This window comes from Rattus rattus, chromosome 18, assembly GCF_011064425.1.
Source record: "Rattus rattus isolate New Zealand chromosome 18, Rrattus_CSIRO_v1, whole genome shotgun sequence".
NCBI lineage: Eukaryota > Metazoa > Chordata > Mammalia > Rodentia > Muridae > Rattus > Rattus rattus.
The window spans coordinates 30,194,585-30,211,911 of NC_046171.1; the positions used below are offsets into that span (position 1 = coordinate 30,194,585).

Consider the following 17,327-nt stretch of genomic DNA (forward strand, 5'->3'; position numbering starts at 1 on the left):
TCAGCTCATTTTACCTGCACAGGTAACCATGGCTGTTCTACCTCTGTTCTATGTGGCTGGGTTACAATGGCTCAGCTTGAATAGACTGAAAATAAAACACTGTGTAACACTTCGTAGGAGGTTAAAGGCTTGATCCACGAAAGCATAATTAAAACAAAAGTTCGTTAGTATGGAAAGTTACAGATAGATTTACTGTAAAACTTAAGTTCCTTTTTATTTTAGGCATATGTCATTGTAGTACATACGCCCTACTCCAAAATGTTCACTGTGCAACTGCCATGCTCTTCCTTGACCTGATGATAAATGTTTGCTTTCAATATGATATGATATTACTACTGTTCTAAAAAGGTGTATCTTATAGATATTTTTGAAAAATAAAACCCTGACTAAAACACAACCAGTTCTGGTTTCTTCAAAATTTCCTCCAAAGCTGAATATGTATCAGAGCCCTTCATTAATTCTAAACTCTAATAAGAGATTAGTATTTGTAATCCATTATATCAAGACTATCTGACAGCCTTTTAAATGGTAGTATACAACCTAGAAATTGATATGTATCAGTAATATTTTGTTAATTTCTTGGGTTAAATATTTTACTCTAAGATAATGTGAATTAAATTCTTTAGGTTTTAGAAAACTAGACAAAACTAAAATTGTTTTATTTATTGCAAGTGGTCAGAAAAAAAGGGGTGTGTGTCTCACTCTACATACACACTCATATATATATATACACACACATATATGTATAATAACCATATGACTATAAATTTGTTTTAAAAAGTCAGTATAAGACCTCAAAACATAAATTAAAAGGCTAGGACTTTGGAGAAATAGAAGCTGCTAACAGACACCAGCAATGGCTGCTCATTAGTGCTACAGTCTTAGTCATCTCCTGTGTGAAATCAGCCCAGGATGAGGACGCCTCTCTCAAAGAGACAGTAAATACGTCAGCTGCGGCCGAGCCACGTCGATACCAGTATTGACCTACAGCTTGGGCCTATCCACGCAGACATACTCTCGCAAGGCATATATTTTTGCAACCATCAATTTCTTGATTGTCATCAAAGTGCTAGTCTTACAACCCAATGAGCACAACATTAAAGAACCAAATTCTCAAGTAGTTAACTGCTACCTGGGTTAGGGAGCTGGAGTGCACAATCTCCCCGACACACTGATTTATTAGTAGTCAGATCTCAAGAGGAGTAGGGTGGATTTAACACTAAGTGGAAGAAAAGTCTGTCATGATGCAGTGTAAGGATCTGCTGAAATATCCGTATCACGTGACTACAGACAGCAGAATACAGACCCACTCTGACCTGGGTGTCTTCCTGAGTATTCTCCTCAAAGGTCTGTCCCGCTCGGTTTTCCTACTGAGATTAAGAAAAACCTGATGCAAACTTTACATCAGAAGAAGTTTAGCAAGGAAAGCGGTATGTGTTCACTCTCAGTCGGCGGAAGGATCCTGCAGGTTCCACAGCCTTTATCCTCTCATCGCTCGTCCTGCCTAAGAAAACTGTGTTGCATTAAAAAAAATAAGAAAGGAAGGAAGAAGGGGCGGAGGGAGGGACAGAGCTAAACCAATCTATAAAAAGGGAGGCTTTGCCTGTATGAGAAGATTGTCATGAATTCTGACTGCAGTAAAATACATAATCTTTCTAAACAAACAAAATGATATGAGACAATAGTTATTTGAAGTTTAGGTGACTGTGTCTGCTCCAGTGAGCTGAGCTTTATAGTAGTACCCTGTGCTCCACATGAACTGACCTTAGCAATTCCATATCCATGACAAACTGACTGCAATGTAAAAAAATATAACAAAGAAATGAAAATATATTGAGATTTACGTTTTGTCATATGCTTTTTCTTGAAGTAGTTGAACTCTAATTCAAGCATGACACTGTTCAAACATAAATGCTGAAATGTGGATGAAAGGCAACTGTGCCCAAGTTAAGCTGTGATCTCTTTTGATAATAGTCATGAGAAGCCCAGTGGCCTTCAACTAACTATATATGGCTGTACTTACATATATATCATAAATAAAAATTGCAAATAGTAAGGGAAGGGATGAAATTAATTGTAATTACTTAGGCTTTCTTATATACAAATTACAATGCCAATGAAAACATCATCACATTAAAGTTTCACACTGCTAAGACAAGGTATAACCACTCTAGGAAAAAAAAAATAGCTGGTCTGTCTTCATTGCCAACACCAAGCCAACTTCTCCATCACCCATCTCAGCACGGTCACTTTCTAAAGCACAAATGACTGTGCTTGCTGCCCTTGTACATTATAGTACCACCTTGGTACTGGATCTAGTGGGTCTGCCAATAAAAATTCCAAAATGTAATACATGCTTCTACACAAAATAAAAACTAGTGTGTGCCTTTCGAAGCTTTGCTTTGAAATCCTATTGTTATGTGGATAAAGTCCACGCATGTGCAATTGCAATGCACAGGCATGCACACACAGAGGGACAGACAGACAGACAGAAAGACAGAAAGACAGACAGACAGACGGTGAGCAAGTGAGAGAATGAATGAGCACCCACATATATGTACATGAAATTACAGGGTTAAGGGAAGTCCTACACCTTTATCTGAAGGGCCTTGTTCACAGCTTGGTCCTACCATCAGTAGTTTGAAAATACAGGTTATTTTGCTCTTTTTCTTGTAGACTTTAGTAACGGGATTTGTTTGCCTGATTTGATCAGTCCCTTTAAAACTGTCTTCGGAACGCATATGTCTCAACAAGAAAGCTGAAGTGCATGGCAAGGAGCGTCTCTCCCCTGTGCATCCTAGAGAGAAACAAATGAGTCCAACACAGCAGCGTTTCACAATGGATCATTGTTGCTGTGGACCAACACTGGATCACTGGGTAACACAGTTGTCTCCCATGTCCTGAGCATAGCGGTCTGATATTGTAGTCCTCAATTCATCAATGTCCCTCCGTAACTGGCACACATCCGAGAGCTTTTTAGTGAGTGTTTCTGGGCTGTGGTCATTCTCAGTCTCTTCAGCTGAACAGTTCATTGCTGTGTAAAGAGAGAGTGGAGAGGGTGTCTCACATTTCTGAATAGACGTTTTAAGATTCTCACTTTCATCATAAGAACATGATATTATACCGTGAATAACAGCAAAGCTAAGTACAAATTATATTATTTGATATTAAATAGATCTTATCCATAGATCTTCTAATACCCGGATAGTTAAGATGGATTACATCTATTAGCATGCATAGACTCCGCATGTTTGGTGGGTGCAATGTTACCAAGTGTAAAAGAGTGCATTCCTATCTCTTTCTGAGCCCACTATAGTACCTGATTCGTTTCAATTGACAAAATGAGAATTATTTGCATATAGAGAGAAAATGCCTTAAATTTTATCATTACAAAACATACAGATACTAGTTTCAAAATATATAACCAGAGTTATATACTCTAACACTCTGAGTATAGGAGACCCTATAATCGCAAACAACTGAACCAAGGTTATGGAGAGTCCCACAATGTCTGAACACCAAGGGTGAGGATCTAGTTAGCTGGCCTTCCCTCTACCTTCTCCGTGTGAGCATGTCCTAACAAAACAAACAAGAAAAGCCAGAAAACTGAAATAAACTACTTCTACCTTCACTTGAACCAAATAACAGGGTCTTTGTTTGTTTGTTTTCTTTTCTGTATGCAAGTACACAGTCGTTGTCCTCAGACACACCAGAAGAGGGCATCAGACCCCATTACAGATGGTTGTGAGCCACCATGTGGTAGCTGGGAATTGAACTCAGGACTTCTGGAAGAGCAGCCAGTGCTCTTAACCACTGAGCCATCTCTCCAGACCCCAAATAACTTTTTGAACACTAATGAGCACTGGCCATGATCAAGGCGTGATGCTGGATGGAGAGTCAGTGGCCTGTGCTCAAGGCCTATCAAACAGCTTCATAAACATCTGAGCACAGTGTAATTGTAGATGACTCTCTACACAAGATACACTGGCACAGAAGAGATCTACAGAGCTAATTGGAGACATGATTGGACTATTTATTGATGGGCCATGAAAGCAGAAAACAACAAAGTAGTCTGAGAAACTTGAAGACTAGTATCCAGCAGTTAAGCCGTAGAACATGAATTACACGCAAGGGTCCTAAGTAAGCTACAGAGACAGGCAGATTCCATTCTATAACGGGGATTATATTAAGAAAAATAGCTTGTGGTTTAGACAAGACACTGGAAAGAACATGAAAAGTGGGTGGGGAAAGATGACCAAGGTGGGCAACAGAAAGGCAGTCCAGTTCAGTGTGTGTGTGTGTCCATGTGTATATGTGTGTATACACGTGTGCGTGTGCGAGTGTGTGACAGAGAGTGGGGGGGGAACTAATCAGACAAAAGATGCCTTCTAGGCAGAATGAGATATAAATATCTGTATGGAAGGAAGGTAAGGTAAAAACAGAAAAAGGTATGAAAAAAACATGTATTCAGAGAGAATAAGGACTAAATGTAGAAACAAATAAAAACATACATTGACTAGTAGTTCCTGTGTATCCCAACATGATTTTTTTAGACAGGGTCTCATTACGTCGCTATCTAGCATATCTAGGTATCGTGAGACTCACTATGTAGACCAGGCTGACGTCTGCATCCCATGTGATGTTGCAGAAAAGTCCACAGAATGGTATGGATGAGCAGTCACAAAGGTGGAAGTAGAACATGGAGAATGATGTCATACAAACCAAGTAGGCAGGGAGTTTTTTTTTTAAAAAGTGCCAATAGTTAGCAGAAGGAATCATGAGATAGCAATTCAAAGGAATTCATTGGTGCTGGGCCAACTTTCACAATGCCAAGGAGAAGGTAAGGATTAGGAGTGTGAACCCAGAAGTCTGAAGAGCGATGCTGGGGAGGAGAGGTGGGGAAGTGGTAAGCGTCTTGAGCTTCCACTGTACTCACATTTGCATAGCTCTATTATATTAATAAAGGTTAGTAAATGCTGAACTATAAAATAACAAGTCTTTTATGTGTGAACTTCTTACTTCAAGAGATCTCTTCTAACCCAGCAGTCACTATTCGCCCGGCAAGCCTCTAAGGTCATATCACACACCAGCTACTCCATGAAGTCTTGGCAGTCCTTCCCACACAGCCTTAGCCTTTTTTATTCCACGTTACCACTTACTGCAGTGATCTAATAATTCAGTTAATGTTTAATTTCTGTGCTAATAGCACTTACCGTAGTACCCATACCACTGCGGGTGTCTGGTGTCTACTGACTAATATTGACCAGTTTTTTACATGTGTACACATAAACATGTGAACAAACCTATAAAGTAAAGGTAAATTTCTGATGACCCAGCTTAATACAAATATATGCTTCATTTAACAAGTGACATGCATTAAGGTATTAAAGAATTCATAGGAAAAAGGACAGCACATCTGCAGGAGAGAATCCAGCTCACACAAAAATGACTGGTACCCACATTTAGTCATAGGACACACAATCCTTACAAAAGCAGTCAGTATTATCTTACAAATATTCTAGCAGTTGATACACAGCTGGGCCACTCATCTGTGCAGAAGCCATATAAAAGCAACAGAAGGGACTGTACTTTTAGAAGAGTAAATGGGAAATCACAGGTAACTGATTTCACACTCAGTGTTGGAAACACATCTATGCATTCTGCAGCTATGCTCCTGCTGGCTTCCGTGAGTTTAAAGAATGAGACAGTAAACTGAGTCGGAGACTTACAAAAAGGACAGAGGGTGTGTAAGAAACAGAAAAGGCAGAGTAGACACAGGTCATCAGCCACTTACATCGGATTCCCAGTAACAAGGAGAGGTTCGGCTCCTTGCCCTGAGCGCGTTGATTAAGAATACTACACAATGCTTTCAAGTCAAACAAACAATAGGACATTTCCTTGAACAGCTGATCAATCACAGTCAAATCAAAGAGAGGCCACTTAGGAACGGTCTGTGGCCTAGACTGCTCTGCTTCATGGCCCTGATCCAGTAAAGAGTATGTCTCTCCCATGTGTCTTTGGTTCTGCAGCGGGTAAAGAAAACAAAAGTCAGTTGTTAGAACAGAGAAAGGGTAGCAGTAGTCATATAGGTTAACATTTCTCCTGAAGTCTACAAACAAGTCTATTACCAAGCATCATAGTACATTTACTTTAGCCAAATTCAATCGCACACATTCAGCAGGGGAAAATAAAACACTGGTCTGTATTTACTGATCTCTGTGCTATCAGAGGCCCACAGTAAACAGAGGGAGTGAGCCCAGGCGGGCAGCCTCACAAGGGATGGCCTACGTGTGCAATCCCCATGATGCAACTCACACTTGGTAACAAGTACAAGGACACTTTAAACCCCAGTCCGTGAGTTACAAGTAGCTGAAGTTACTTAATCATAGTGGAACTAATTTTCTCTTCTTGTGGAAAAAATTTCATAAAGTATATTCTAATCAGTTTCCCCCTATGAACTCCACCTAGCTCCTCTCCCTTCCTCACCTACCGACCTTGATACCCTTTCTCTCTTTAAAAACACAGGAAAATACAAAAACCAAACAAACAAAATACAAAAACCATACACACCCCAAGCGAAATAAAGCAAAAACCCTCCCATAAAACAAAAAACAAAATATACAAGCAAAAGACCCTCCCCCCCCAAAAAAAACCTCAAATAATCCAAAATGAGACAAAAAGTTTGCCAAAAAACTATTGAAAAGTTTGTTTCATGTTGGTCAACTATTTATTTCTGGACAGGGGGTTAATACCCTGAAATGTGGCTAATACATCCAGAAACTCCACTGGATATAATTGGAATTACTTCTTTAATTTTTAAAAGTAGATATGTTATGATATGCACAGGAATTAGATTTTATAATTTAATACACAAAAACTGTAACTATGACCTAAAGGGAAAGAAATGGCATCATCTCAGAGTCAACTGGAGCTAGGATACAGCACCACAGGTGCATGACTGCCTATACTCTGTAAAAGCTGGCCTCCTCTCCAAGCTCCTTTTCCCTCCTCGCCCTGAAGTACGCTACTGAGAAGTGAACTGAACAGGATTTCCAACTGGAGCTGTATTTAAGAATAACCAAATAGACTGAGGTGGTAAAAGGATGCTAGATAATAAAGGTAAGGGGAAGGAAGTAAATGTGAAAATCTACCATGTTTAAATCATCTACTTAGTCACTGAGCTTTAGTAGAAGCTACACCATCAGGGAAACAGAGGTGGCGACTGCTTGTGCACCCAGCCCCACAGCTCACCTGCTGTTTGTGGTGGCTACACCTGTATAGTAGAAAAGCCAGGCGTCACCACTTTAACCTTAAAAGCTTAGTATTTATAGGCCATTTAGAGCAGGATAATCAACTATTGTATAATATGTCAGCAATACAAAGTACTCATAGCAAAAACAACTGACATGAATTTCACGTAGCCTGTAGCTCTATTAACTTACTAGAAAGTAGGTAAAGGACAAATGGTACCATTAAGGAAGCCTATAATGGTATCATAAATGTACCATTAATGGACACATCTAAAAGGTATGACAATCTATAGGTCTACAAGACTAATGAGCTTCTAATTACATCAAAGTTTGCAGCCCCAAAGGAAGAACAACAGTATCAACCAACCAGACCCTCAGAGCTCCCAGGGACTAAAGCTCCAACCAAAGAGGACACTATGGCTCCAGCTGCATATGTAGCAGAGGATGGCCTTGTTGTGCATCAGTGGGAGAGGCCCTGGGTCCTGTGAAGGCTCCTTGCCTCAGTGTAGGGGAATGCCAGGACTGGGAGGTAGGAGGAAGCGGATGGAAAGCGGGGAGGGGGGAAGCACCTTTATAAAAGCAGGGGATGGAGCAATGGGATAGGAGGTTTGAGGAGAGGAAACTTGGAATGGGGATAACATTTGAAATATAGATAAAGGAAAAAAAAAAAAGACAGTAACACGGGGAAGACCACAGCCTTGAATTTTTAAACCAGAATAATGAAATGCAGTGTGTAGCCATCAATGTCTTCCATGGCCTCTGCAAAAGTACTTAAGTGTGGAAATATGACTACAGATTACCAAACATCAAAGAATCATATTGTGGTTCTGTAAGAAAACACCCCCCACTCTAGGGCATTCACTTGAGCACTTTCCTAACACAGACACCATACCTAACATGTTCTAGACATGGGTCAAGTACTTCAGCTCATGTTCAGGAGAAGGTGTGACCTGCAGCCGCACCGCGATCTCCCTGAGGACCTTCAGAGGACTTTGGTTCTGTTCAATCTATGCTTCATTTGCTCACTTTGGGACTCAGGGGATGTGTACATTCGACTTAGGTAAGTCATGAAAATCGAATTCTAGTGTATTCACTAGAAGGGGGGGAGCATAAGAAAAATAAAGGCGTGTCCCTTTGCTATGATTTTCTTGTGGACCTTCATGAATTTAAGTAATCAGCATATCAAAGTCAAGCCTCCAAGATGAACCCGTTTTTACCTCACATACAAAGCAAGCATTGACTTTAAGAGGCGGAGACTCGCCCTGTGGGTACTTGGAGCTGCTACTCACTTCAAGCAGTGCTTCTGTCAACCTCTGGAGGCTCTCTTCTTTCCTTCCTAGCTCTTCCACAGTGCTCCGTGCACTCAATTTATCTTTACAAAGTTTTCCTTGCATAGACTAAAACGACAACAATGGCGAACCGTAAAGCAAGCAGGTTAACACATGGAAGGCACAATCATCTAGCACCCTCTCAGTACTTAAGGTCTTCTCACCTCCCCAGCCTCTTCTGTGACGAAACTGTCACTACATTAGGTCAACAGAAGAGGGAAGCAACAGCAAGACGTTTTGAATGTGTGTGAAACATCAAATTGAGGTTTCTATCCAGTGCTATACTAATTTTTATTTTAGTAACTGGTATTTTCTACATTAGGAGTGTGTCGTAACACAGCAATACTTTGTTATATTTTATGGTTTTTAATCACTAATAGCTAAGCTCTGCTTTCTGTGTATACTCTCCTGAGCAGTGAATTAACTCTGGGAGTTGAAAGTTAATCTCACTCCATTATAAAATTACATATCATGTGGATTAGCTACAAATGTAAAAACAAAACAAAACAAAACACACAACAGCAAAAACGCCCTGCATGTGACAAAGCAGCACGGAGGACACACTAGTAATCCCTGAGTCACTCCAGCTGAGTCCTGGTTCTTCTTTTACACTCCAGGAAGAACCTCCATAAACTCCCTACTTACTAGGGTTCCTAGGTGGCTCTGTCAACCCTCTCTCTGTGCTTACACCATGAAGTCAATAAACTATGACCCGGGGAGATAAATCCTTCTTTTCTACGAGTCTGTATTTATTCTTGACTAAAAATGCTTCAATATGCTGACTAGCCAAATAGCACACATCACTGTGAACGTGACCACCGCTATTGTCTCTGTATGTGACAAGACTGTCACAGAGGCTGACGCAAGTCTAGTGTAAAGCAGTGTTCTATAGGGCAGATATCTAACTTACTGGTTTTCAATGTTATTTGATAAAACGCTGAAAGACAAATGACTTAAAAGTTAGGCAGAGATGAATAAAACCTTGTAACAAATATATTTTCTTACAGAACTCATTTTAACTTCCCTCAAATGCACTGCCTCAATTTGGAAATACAATACTGAAGGAAAGCGCTCTGAGTGTATTTTTGACACTGCAATCTCCTTGTAACTTCATTTGACTGAATGACATACGGAAATTTATTACCTACTTGAAGATTTATGCCTCCTAGGTTGACAAGATTATTTACCCATAATCCAGAATCCCAATGACATTTTGATATGTGGCTTTATTAGAATTATAGAGAAAATTAGCATAGATAAATACTTTAAAGCTGATATTTTTTAACAATAAAAATTGAGCACAATGAGATTATTTTCATAATTCTGTAACACAGTCTCCTAAAGCCTAGTGTTTTGCACTTTGAACAACTCAGAGTCAAGTTGACTGTGAATGACAACTACTCACTGGCTGACGTGTTTCCATGTAAGACTAAAATTAAGACACTAACAAAATAGGTGGCCTCTGTCTGGAGAACTTGGAAATATGTGGCCATCATGGCACAAGAAGGAAAACTGAATTTGAGAAATAAGACCAAACTCCCATGTCATTCTGGCTGGGTGTCAGGGCATCCCTTGAAGAATGGGCCCACAGGTACACACACTTCTGTCTAATTCCTGGTAACATTCTCCCTACAGTGCTAAGCTGCTGGACAAGAGCACGCCCCTAAAACAGCAATCGCTACTCCACACCGTATGGAAACATGTGAATGTAAGATGTGAGTTAGCTGTGTTACGGTGTCAATAGAGAACAAAGCGTGACTGTCAAGCCCAGGTCACAGAGTACCCAACATCATGTGCATCGCCTTCTCAGTCACCCAACTGAACACAGGAGAACTGTGCTAGCATTGTACCTATGTTCACAAACGCTCGTGTGATATTTACCAGTATTTATAAATGCAAATGCAGTGTGTTTGTTTTCATGTATGAATTCATAATCCTGAATTATTAGTTAATTTTTCTATGCAGACAACCTAGAAAATGATAGAGACTTCAGCTAATTTGTTCTATCAAGAATGAATAATAGATGTTATTTCCAAAGAATTTTCAAACTATTTTTACACTATTTTTACAAATGAGAATGACTTGAGACTTGTTTTGCTTACAAACAAAATTCAAGAACTGTGTCCCTCATATAGATAGGGGCTGGCATATGGTAAGTATCTGGCAAATGAATACAAGAATTAAAAGACTTATTAGCTCCCAAATTTTTAGAGAGTGCATTAAGTGTCCAGAATTTTGGGATGTTCTAATCCCCCAGAGGAGGTACCATCCTCAAGAAACTCAGTAAAATCTAAAGACATAAACATCTACCATGTCATCATTTAGTGACACAGAAAGAGTGACAGTGTCATTAGGAGAGAAACTAAAAGGAGTACTGTTAATTCTACTTAAATGCTGGGGAGTATAGCTCCACACAGTATTAAATAATGCTCTGTTGAATCTTCACAGCGGAGGACATAGTTCATAGATGAGTACAGGCACTTTAAGCTGTCAAATTTACTAAGACATCATGTACACATATACAAGCATGCAGACTGTGGGGATATCATACGTAGATGGATTCGACGAGTAATAGAGACTGTTATTTCCGTAATTAAGCGTCCCATAACAAACACTATAGGCACTGTAATACAATGGCAGTAGGGGAAGCAAAATCAGAAAAGAAAACAAGAGGAGAGACAGAGATAGCAGAGATCTCAATACTTGGTAGTACCAATGGGAGACTTGGGAGAACACTACAGAAAACCTGATGTAGTTAAAAGAACATAAAATGAGTAGAGCTGGGGTGTGAATGTTCCCAGATGGAGCTAGTGTAGAAAAGTCCAATGGCAAGCAGACTAACTATACTGCATTCTCTCTCATGGTTGGATCTGGCAACCTGAATCGAATGTGTCCTCAGCACCAGAGACAGACGACAGTCAAAGAGAGGGAGCAGCAAAGAAGAGAGAACAATCTGACCACCGCTTTGGAGAACTGTTTACCAAGTAGAATTTTCTTTTATTAGTAAATTTTCTTCCTTCATAATTTCATACGTGCACTGTGCATTCTGCTCAGATTAATACTAAACGTTATCTCAGGTCCCATTAATATTATGTTTTCATATAGATACATATATATTCTAATACTTTTAGGTGACACAATCATTGAGAGTCAATCATCATGGAGATACATTAAAATATGTAAAAGGTAGTCCTTACCTGAATTTCTAAAATCATTCTGTTAATTTCATCCTGCTGGCTCTCTATTATCTAAAACAACAAATAAATGAGACTGAATCTTTCACATAACTTTCAAAAAGCATCAATACTTCAAGAAACTTCAAAGAGAATTAAAAGTTTACTTGTAAATGTCTTTATTTTACAGAAGCATTCTTACTTAAATATTCTTTAAATTGCAAAATGGTTTTGATCACCAATAAGGAAAGCACAAACACTGTCTTACAGTTCTTAATGGCACTTTCCTTTGAGAGAGGCGCTAAATAACTCAGAGGAAAATATCTCCTGCTGTGTGGACTTTTGAGTTTAAATAATTTATAATTTATTAAGTTGCTATCTCCCTGCCAAATCAAAGTGAGTAAATATTTATAAGCTATTAGATATCTCTAAAATTATAAAGCACATGGAAAACCCTAAGAGGCACACAGCGCAGGACAGACGTGCTGGCCGTGCTCCGTGTCTACTGACCTTATTGGCTGTCGCATTCTGCTCTCTCAGACTATCATTCTCACTCTGAAGCTGTTTGGCATCTAACATGGGAAGGCGGATTCCATCTTCAAGGCATTTTTCTACTTTTTGTTGTAGGCTGTTGTTTAGAGAAATCAATTTCATGAATATCTTTAATCAAGCAATTAGATTTATAGAAAATATGCAAAGTTATATATTTTACAGATGCAAGTCGAGCCCATGATCAGACAGAGGTTGGTCACTGTTTTAGAAATGTGCACCTAAGTCACCACTAGGTCCCACTGAAGTCAATCTCACGAAGCTCAACTCAAGCTCTAACCTGGCTCCTTCCTCCCTCCTAGATGAGCATTACTTAATACACTGAACCAGTAGAATATCTCTTGACCAAGAGGGCGAGGATAGGGAGACTGAGATCCTTTTCCTTACTCTGAGCATGGCCAAAGTTTGGCTGTAGGGACCGTTGTTGCTAAACCAGCAGAATTATTTTACCTTCACTAATAAGAATGTGGCTGCACCGTGCTCATAACTTACCTTACCTAGGTTCTGCCATGCTGTTATGACAAAGGATGCAACAGAAGGAAGCTCTTCTGATACACTAAAATTAAATCAGTTTTCTCTAACGCTGTCCTCCTGGGTATGTCAGCCACACTTAAGGGCTGACTCCATGCCCAGGAGTAGCTGGCTAACACAAAACAAACTCAATGGTGTTCATTTAAACTTTTTGTCTCATTTTGCTTTGTTTGAGCTTTAAAAAAAATCTTATTTGTTGCTTGTTTATCTCTCTTTCCGTGTGTGTGTGTGTGTGTGTGTGTGTGTGTGTGTGTGTGTGTGTTAGTTTTGTTTAGCTTGTTTGTTTTAAAGAGAAAGAGAAAGAACATTTTATACAATAGAAACAGGCAGATCCTAGAGCTCAAAGCTAGCGAGGTCACTTGGCAACTTTCTGACCACTGAGATATCCTGTCTCAAACACCAAGGAAACACAACTAGAGGACTGATGCCAGAAGTTGACCCCGGCTATCATAAGCACGAACACCCACATGCATATATGAAATCTTTACACTTTACAGAAGAGTCAACAACAAGGGAAGGGTTGTACTGTGCTATTGCACACCACCAAGGTCTCTTTCATGCACACATGTTTGATTCATTGTAGCAAGGCCATTTCCAAAAGTAGGAAAGCTCTTCAACAGCAGAATTACTTAAACTTTCATTTCTAATCAAAAGCTTTTTTTAATTTATCAATTTCATAATTAAAAAGTACAAAGATTAGAAGCATTATATAAAATGTAAGGATATAATTCACAGCCACACAGATTATCTGAAATATCCTTTGAAATGCAGGAACTATCTTAGAGCCAAGGAATGTTCAAGACCTTTCGTCCCCTTCGACTTTAAGTGATGCCACTGTCAATATAAATATACTGAAGAGTTAAAATTAAACTTGAAAAGCAAGAGGAATTTTCTAAGATATTATCTGTCAGCTTCAAGATAAAGTTTAAAATGGAAATGTCTTCTGGGATAAGTTACACTAATGTTCACAAATGAAGCAGATGTGGCTCAGTGTCCTGACAAAAGGGAAAACGACACAATCAGAACACAAACAGTGGGATAAACGAACGGCACTCAGTTATCTTCCGATCGCTATGATAGCTTCAAGCGCCACCGTTCTAAGTGTCCTCTGTCACAGTAGTCTACAAACAGAACTCATACACTGTTCTTATTTTTACCAACAAAAATAAAATGTGTGAATTAGTGAAGATGAGGGAGTTTTCTTAAGACTAAAAAGTTTAAAATAAATTCAAAAAAAGAAAAAATACAAGAATAAAAATGTAAATTCAAAACTGTGACAGCTTTGGAAACTGACATCAAGAACAGAAATCAGAGTTTACTATACTAAATCTAAGAGAAAACAGTAAAACCAAACATATTTCAGATTTCAAAACCGAGAGTAAACAGTATTACCACAAACGTGCCAAGCTTCTAACTAATACACTTATGAAGACGGTTTTGCACTTAGCTTTTTGCTGTGTTATTTGACTCTTCATGACTAATAACAGGTTTAAAGGCTATAAGTAAAATACAAACTTATGCATGTAACAGTTTTCTAGATTTATAATAAAAACTTCCTCGCTTGAGCACAGCTCGAGTAGACACACGCGCTCCTTACTGTGCAACCTTTGGCGCTCTCTGAAGGAGCGCGGGTGCCTTCAGGTCTGTGGTGGCGTTTTCAGGCCACGCTGTGGAGCTCACCTTGCTTGTTCATTCTTTTGCTATTTTCACCTAAAATTTTTGGCAAGATGCTGGCACAATGCTTCCACTGAACCAATCAGTGTCAGTGAAATCAGGAAGCAGAGTTTCAAGGCAAACACGCTAACAATGATAGTGCCGTTTAAATAGGACGTTCTTGTGAGAACATTGGCACCTGGAAGCCCCTGAAGCCAGGGAAGGCCTCCTTACCTCTGAACGGACGTTACCAGCTCCTTCTCCTTCTTCTGCTGGCACAGCAGCTGCACTTCTTTGTCTTGACATTGCTTCTTGATCTCCTCAAGCTTCTTCTCTGTGTCTATCAAAGTTTCTTGCAAATTCTTGTTTTTTTCTTCAAGAACTTGAAGCTAAGGAAACATGTTTACAGTTTATAATGCATGCAGTACTGAATATACTGTCGTTAAAATTACTTTTATTCTCCACATTAACCAGATTTGTTATTTGCAATCTATTATGTGAACATGTTGGAAGAATGGGATTATGGGGAAGAAGACTGGAAACAGAAAAGTCTTCTATAACATAGAAAAGTTCATAAATTTTTAAAACTTTATTTTTATAAAGTGTGGTCAAACATAAAAAATATATAATTTAACATCATAACATCACCATGTCTGCATGTATAACTCTTTAGTATTAAGTACATCGAGTGTTATTTTGATAATTCTAGAACTAATCAAATATCCCTGTACCCACTATATTTCTTTCCAATCACTGTTCACCCCACTCCATGGCATTGTACTCCACTACTTTGTGTATCTCAGAAGGTTAACAGTCTTTGCATCTCATGTAATATAATCATACAATGTTGCCTACTCGTGGCTGGCTTATTTTACTATGCTTTATTATGTTCTCCATGCTGAAGAACGTGTCACAATTTCCTTCCTTTTTAAGACCCAATAATACTTTATTCTATATCTGTAGTATCTATTCATCCACTTGTAGGCACCTCATTGATTCTGTTTCCTGACTATTGTGAATAACACTGTTACAAGCAGGCTCCAGGAGCAGCATGGGTATCCTAATGGGTGCTAGCTAGGTGTTATGATATCACATGCTTTATTTACTTCCTGCTGCCTCTTCCTGCTCATATAATCTCCTATGGTCCTCACATGCCTCCTTTTACATAATCTCTTACTTTTATAATCTGTAAATCAAAATAAAATGAAGAATCTCTGTCTATATAAGTCCCCCCAGGAGAAGTGGACAAACGCCACTGTCATTCGCTTTAAGACAGAGAAGCAGCACCACGATCCCCTAGGAGGCCAAGGCCAGAGGGACTGATTACAAGAACTAGACATCCCGCAGTGCACATATCCCACAGTGCACACACCCTGCAGTGCAGAAGGCACACAGCACAGAACAGCTCCTGCCCTCCAAATGTTGTCCGTGTCAAGGTAGGAAATCCATGGTTTCAAAGGACTGAAATAATTGGATTTATGCTTCATAAATGAATTTATGCTTCAAAAATCTTCATCAGAACTGGGACAAGACATTTAATGAGTTATTAAGAAAGGAAACTAGAAGCCAGAGGAGGGAACGCACACTATATATCAGGGTAGATTAAGGGTAAGATTAAGGACAGTGAAGAAAATAAAATGTATAAACATACTCAAGTCCTGAAGAACTTTTAGTCCCAGAGGACACTGGAGAAAACAAAGCTAGAGCGATGGCTGTGAAGCAGAGCGAGCAGCCAGTTTACAAACTGCTGCCTCTCAAGAGTGGAGCGTTAGAGGCCCAGGAGCCAGCCCAGCAGGTAAAGGTGCTGTGCACAGGCCAGAGCACTGAGTCTGAGGCCTGGAACCAGAAAGGTAGAACAGAACCAGCTCCAGAAACTTGTCACTTGACCTCCATGCTATCCCAGATGCACACGATAAATGAAAACTAAAGTTTAAACATGGAACCCTGAAACAGCTACCACACAGGATTATTACAAAGGTAATCATACACTAACAACAAAAGAGAGATCCATTTGTTTTTCTATGAACAGTTTTAGAATCAATGTGTATCTCAGGAGCGGTATGCGTTTCCAGGCAGATCCATTTCTAAACACTTCCCAAGCATTTGGAAGGTGCGCGTTGGCCCACGCTACCTGCAGACTCTGACTCTGGACGTCATCTAGAGTTGGAAGATCGGCCAGGTACTTTTCCAAGGTCTCGATCCGTCTCTGCTTCTCTTTGTTTTGCTCAGATTCCTTCTGGCATTTCTTTTTCAGACTGCTGATGTATCTGTCTCTGGTTTTCAGCTAGAGAAAAACACGAATCCTCAGTTGTTTTGAGCTACTAAAAATTAACAAAATCAATGCTTCGTTCTTGGGTATCAGCGAATTTATCATGTGTCTCAGGCTGTAGTAAAGACCATCAAGTGCATTAAGATGTGCCTTAATCCATTCTAAGATTCTTTTCTTCTCCTCAATGAAGAATTAGAAGGCTATTTATTTGCTTTTAATAAATGATAGCATTTTAAAAATTATACTAAGATGGGTGATAGTAATTGTTTATAAATATACAAATATGGGTGAGGCTATTCATCTCTTTATGACTTAAATAATACGCTCATTTTAAACTGTACTCAGTTTAAATTATGTTAAAAATATTTAATTATAAGTGTGTATCTTATTAGATACCCAAAAAAGCATAGAAACAAAGCTACAAATATATTTTTAAATCACCAATGCCAATATTCATCTCTAGAACAGATTCTAATTTGTAATTTTTCAAAACAGTATTAAAATACTGTTTATGAAATAAGAAAACAAAATGCATCAGTTACTTTGCTACTAAAACTTTGCAAAAAGCAAAGGA

The 17,327-nt window shown here is 39.1% G+C and overlaps 1 protein-coding gene across 1 annotated transcript in view; it reads right to left on the reverse strand.

The window, feature by feature from the left end:
- Nucleotides 1-2,480: 2,480 nt before the first annotated feature.
- Nucleotides 2,481-17,327, reverse strand: part of Cep85l (centrosomal protein 85 like) — a 155,736-nt gene continuing 140,889 nt past the window's right edge. Inside the window, exons 7-13 of the mRNA XM_032888299.1 lie at nt 16,616-16,768; nt 14,719-14,873; nt 12,262-12,379; nt 11,776-11,826; nt 8,540-8,647; nt 5,795-6,023; nt 2,481-3,034 (exon numbers count right to left, since the gene is read on the reverse strand). Of these exons, the coding sequence (XP_032744190.1) occupies nt 2,871-3,034; nt 5,795-6,023; nt 8,540-8,647; nt 11,776-11,826; nt 12,262-12,379; nt 14,719-14,873; nt 16,616-16,768 (978 nt within the window). The 3' untranslated portion in view covers nt 2,481-2,870. The remainder of the gene's footprint in view (nt 3,035-5,794; nt 6,024-8,539; nt 8,648-11,775; nt 11,827-12,261; nt 12,380-14,718; nt 14,874-16,615; nt 16,769-17,327) is intronic.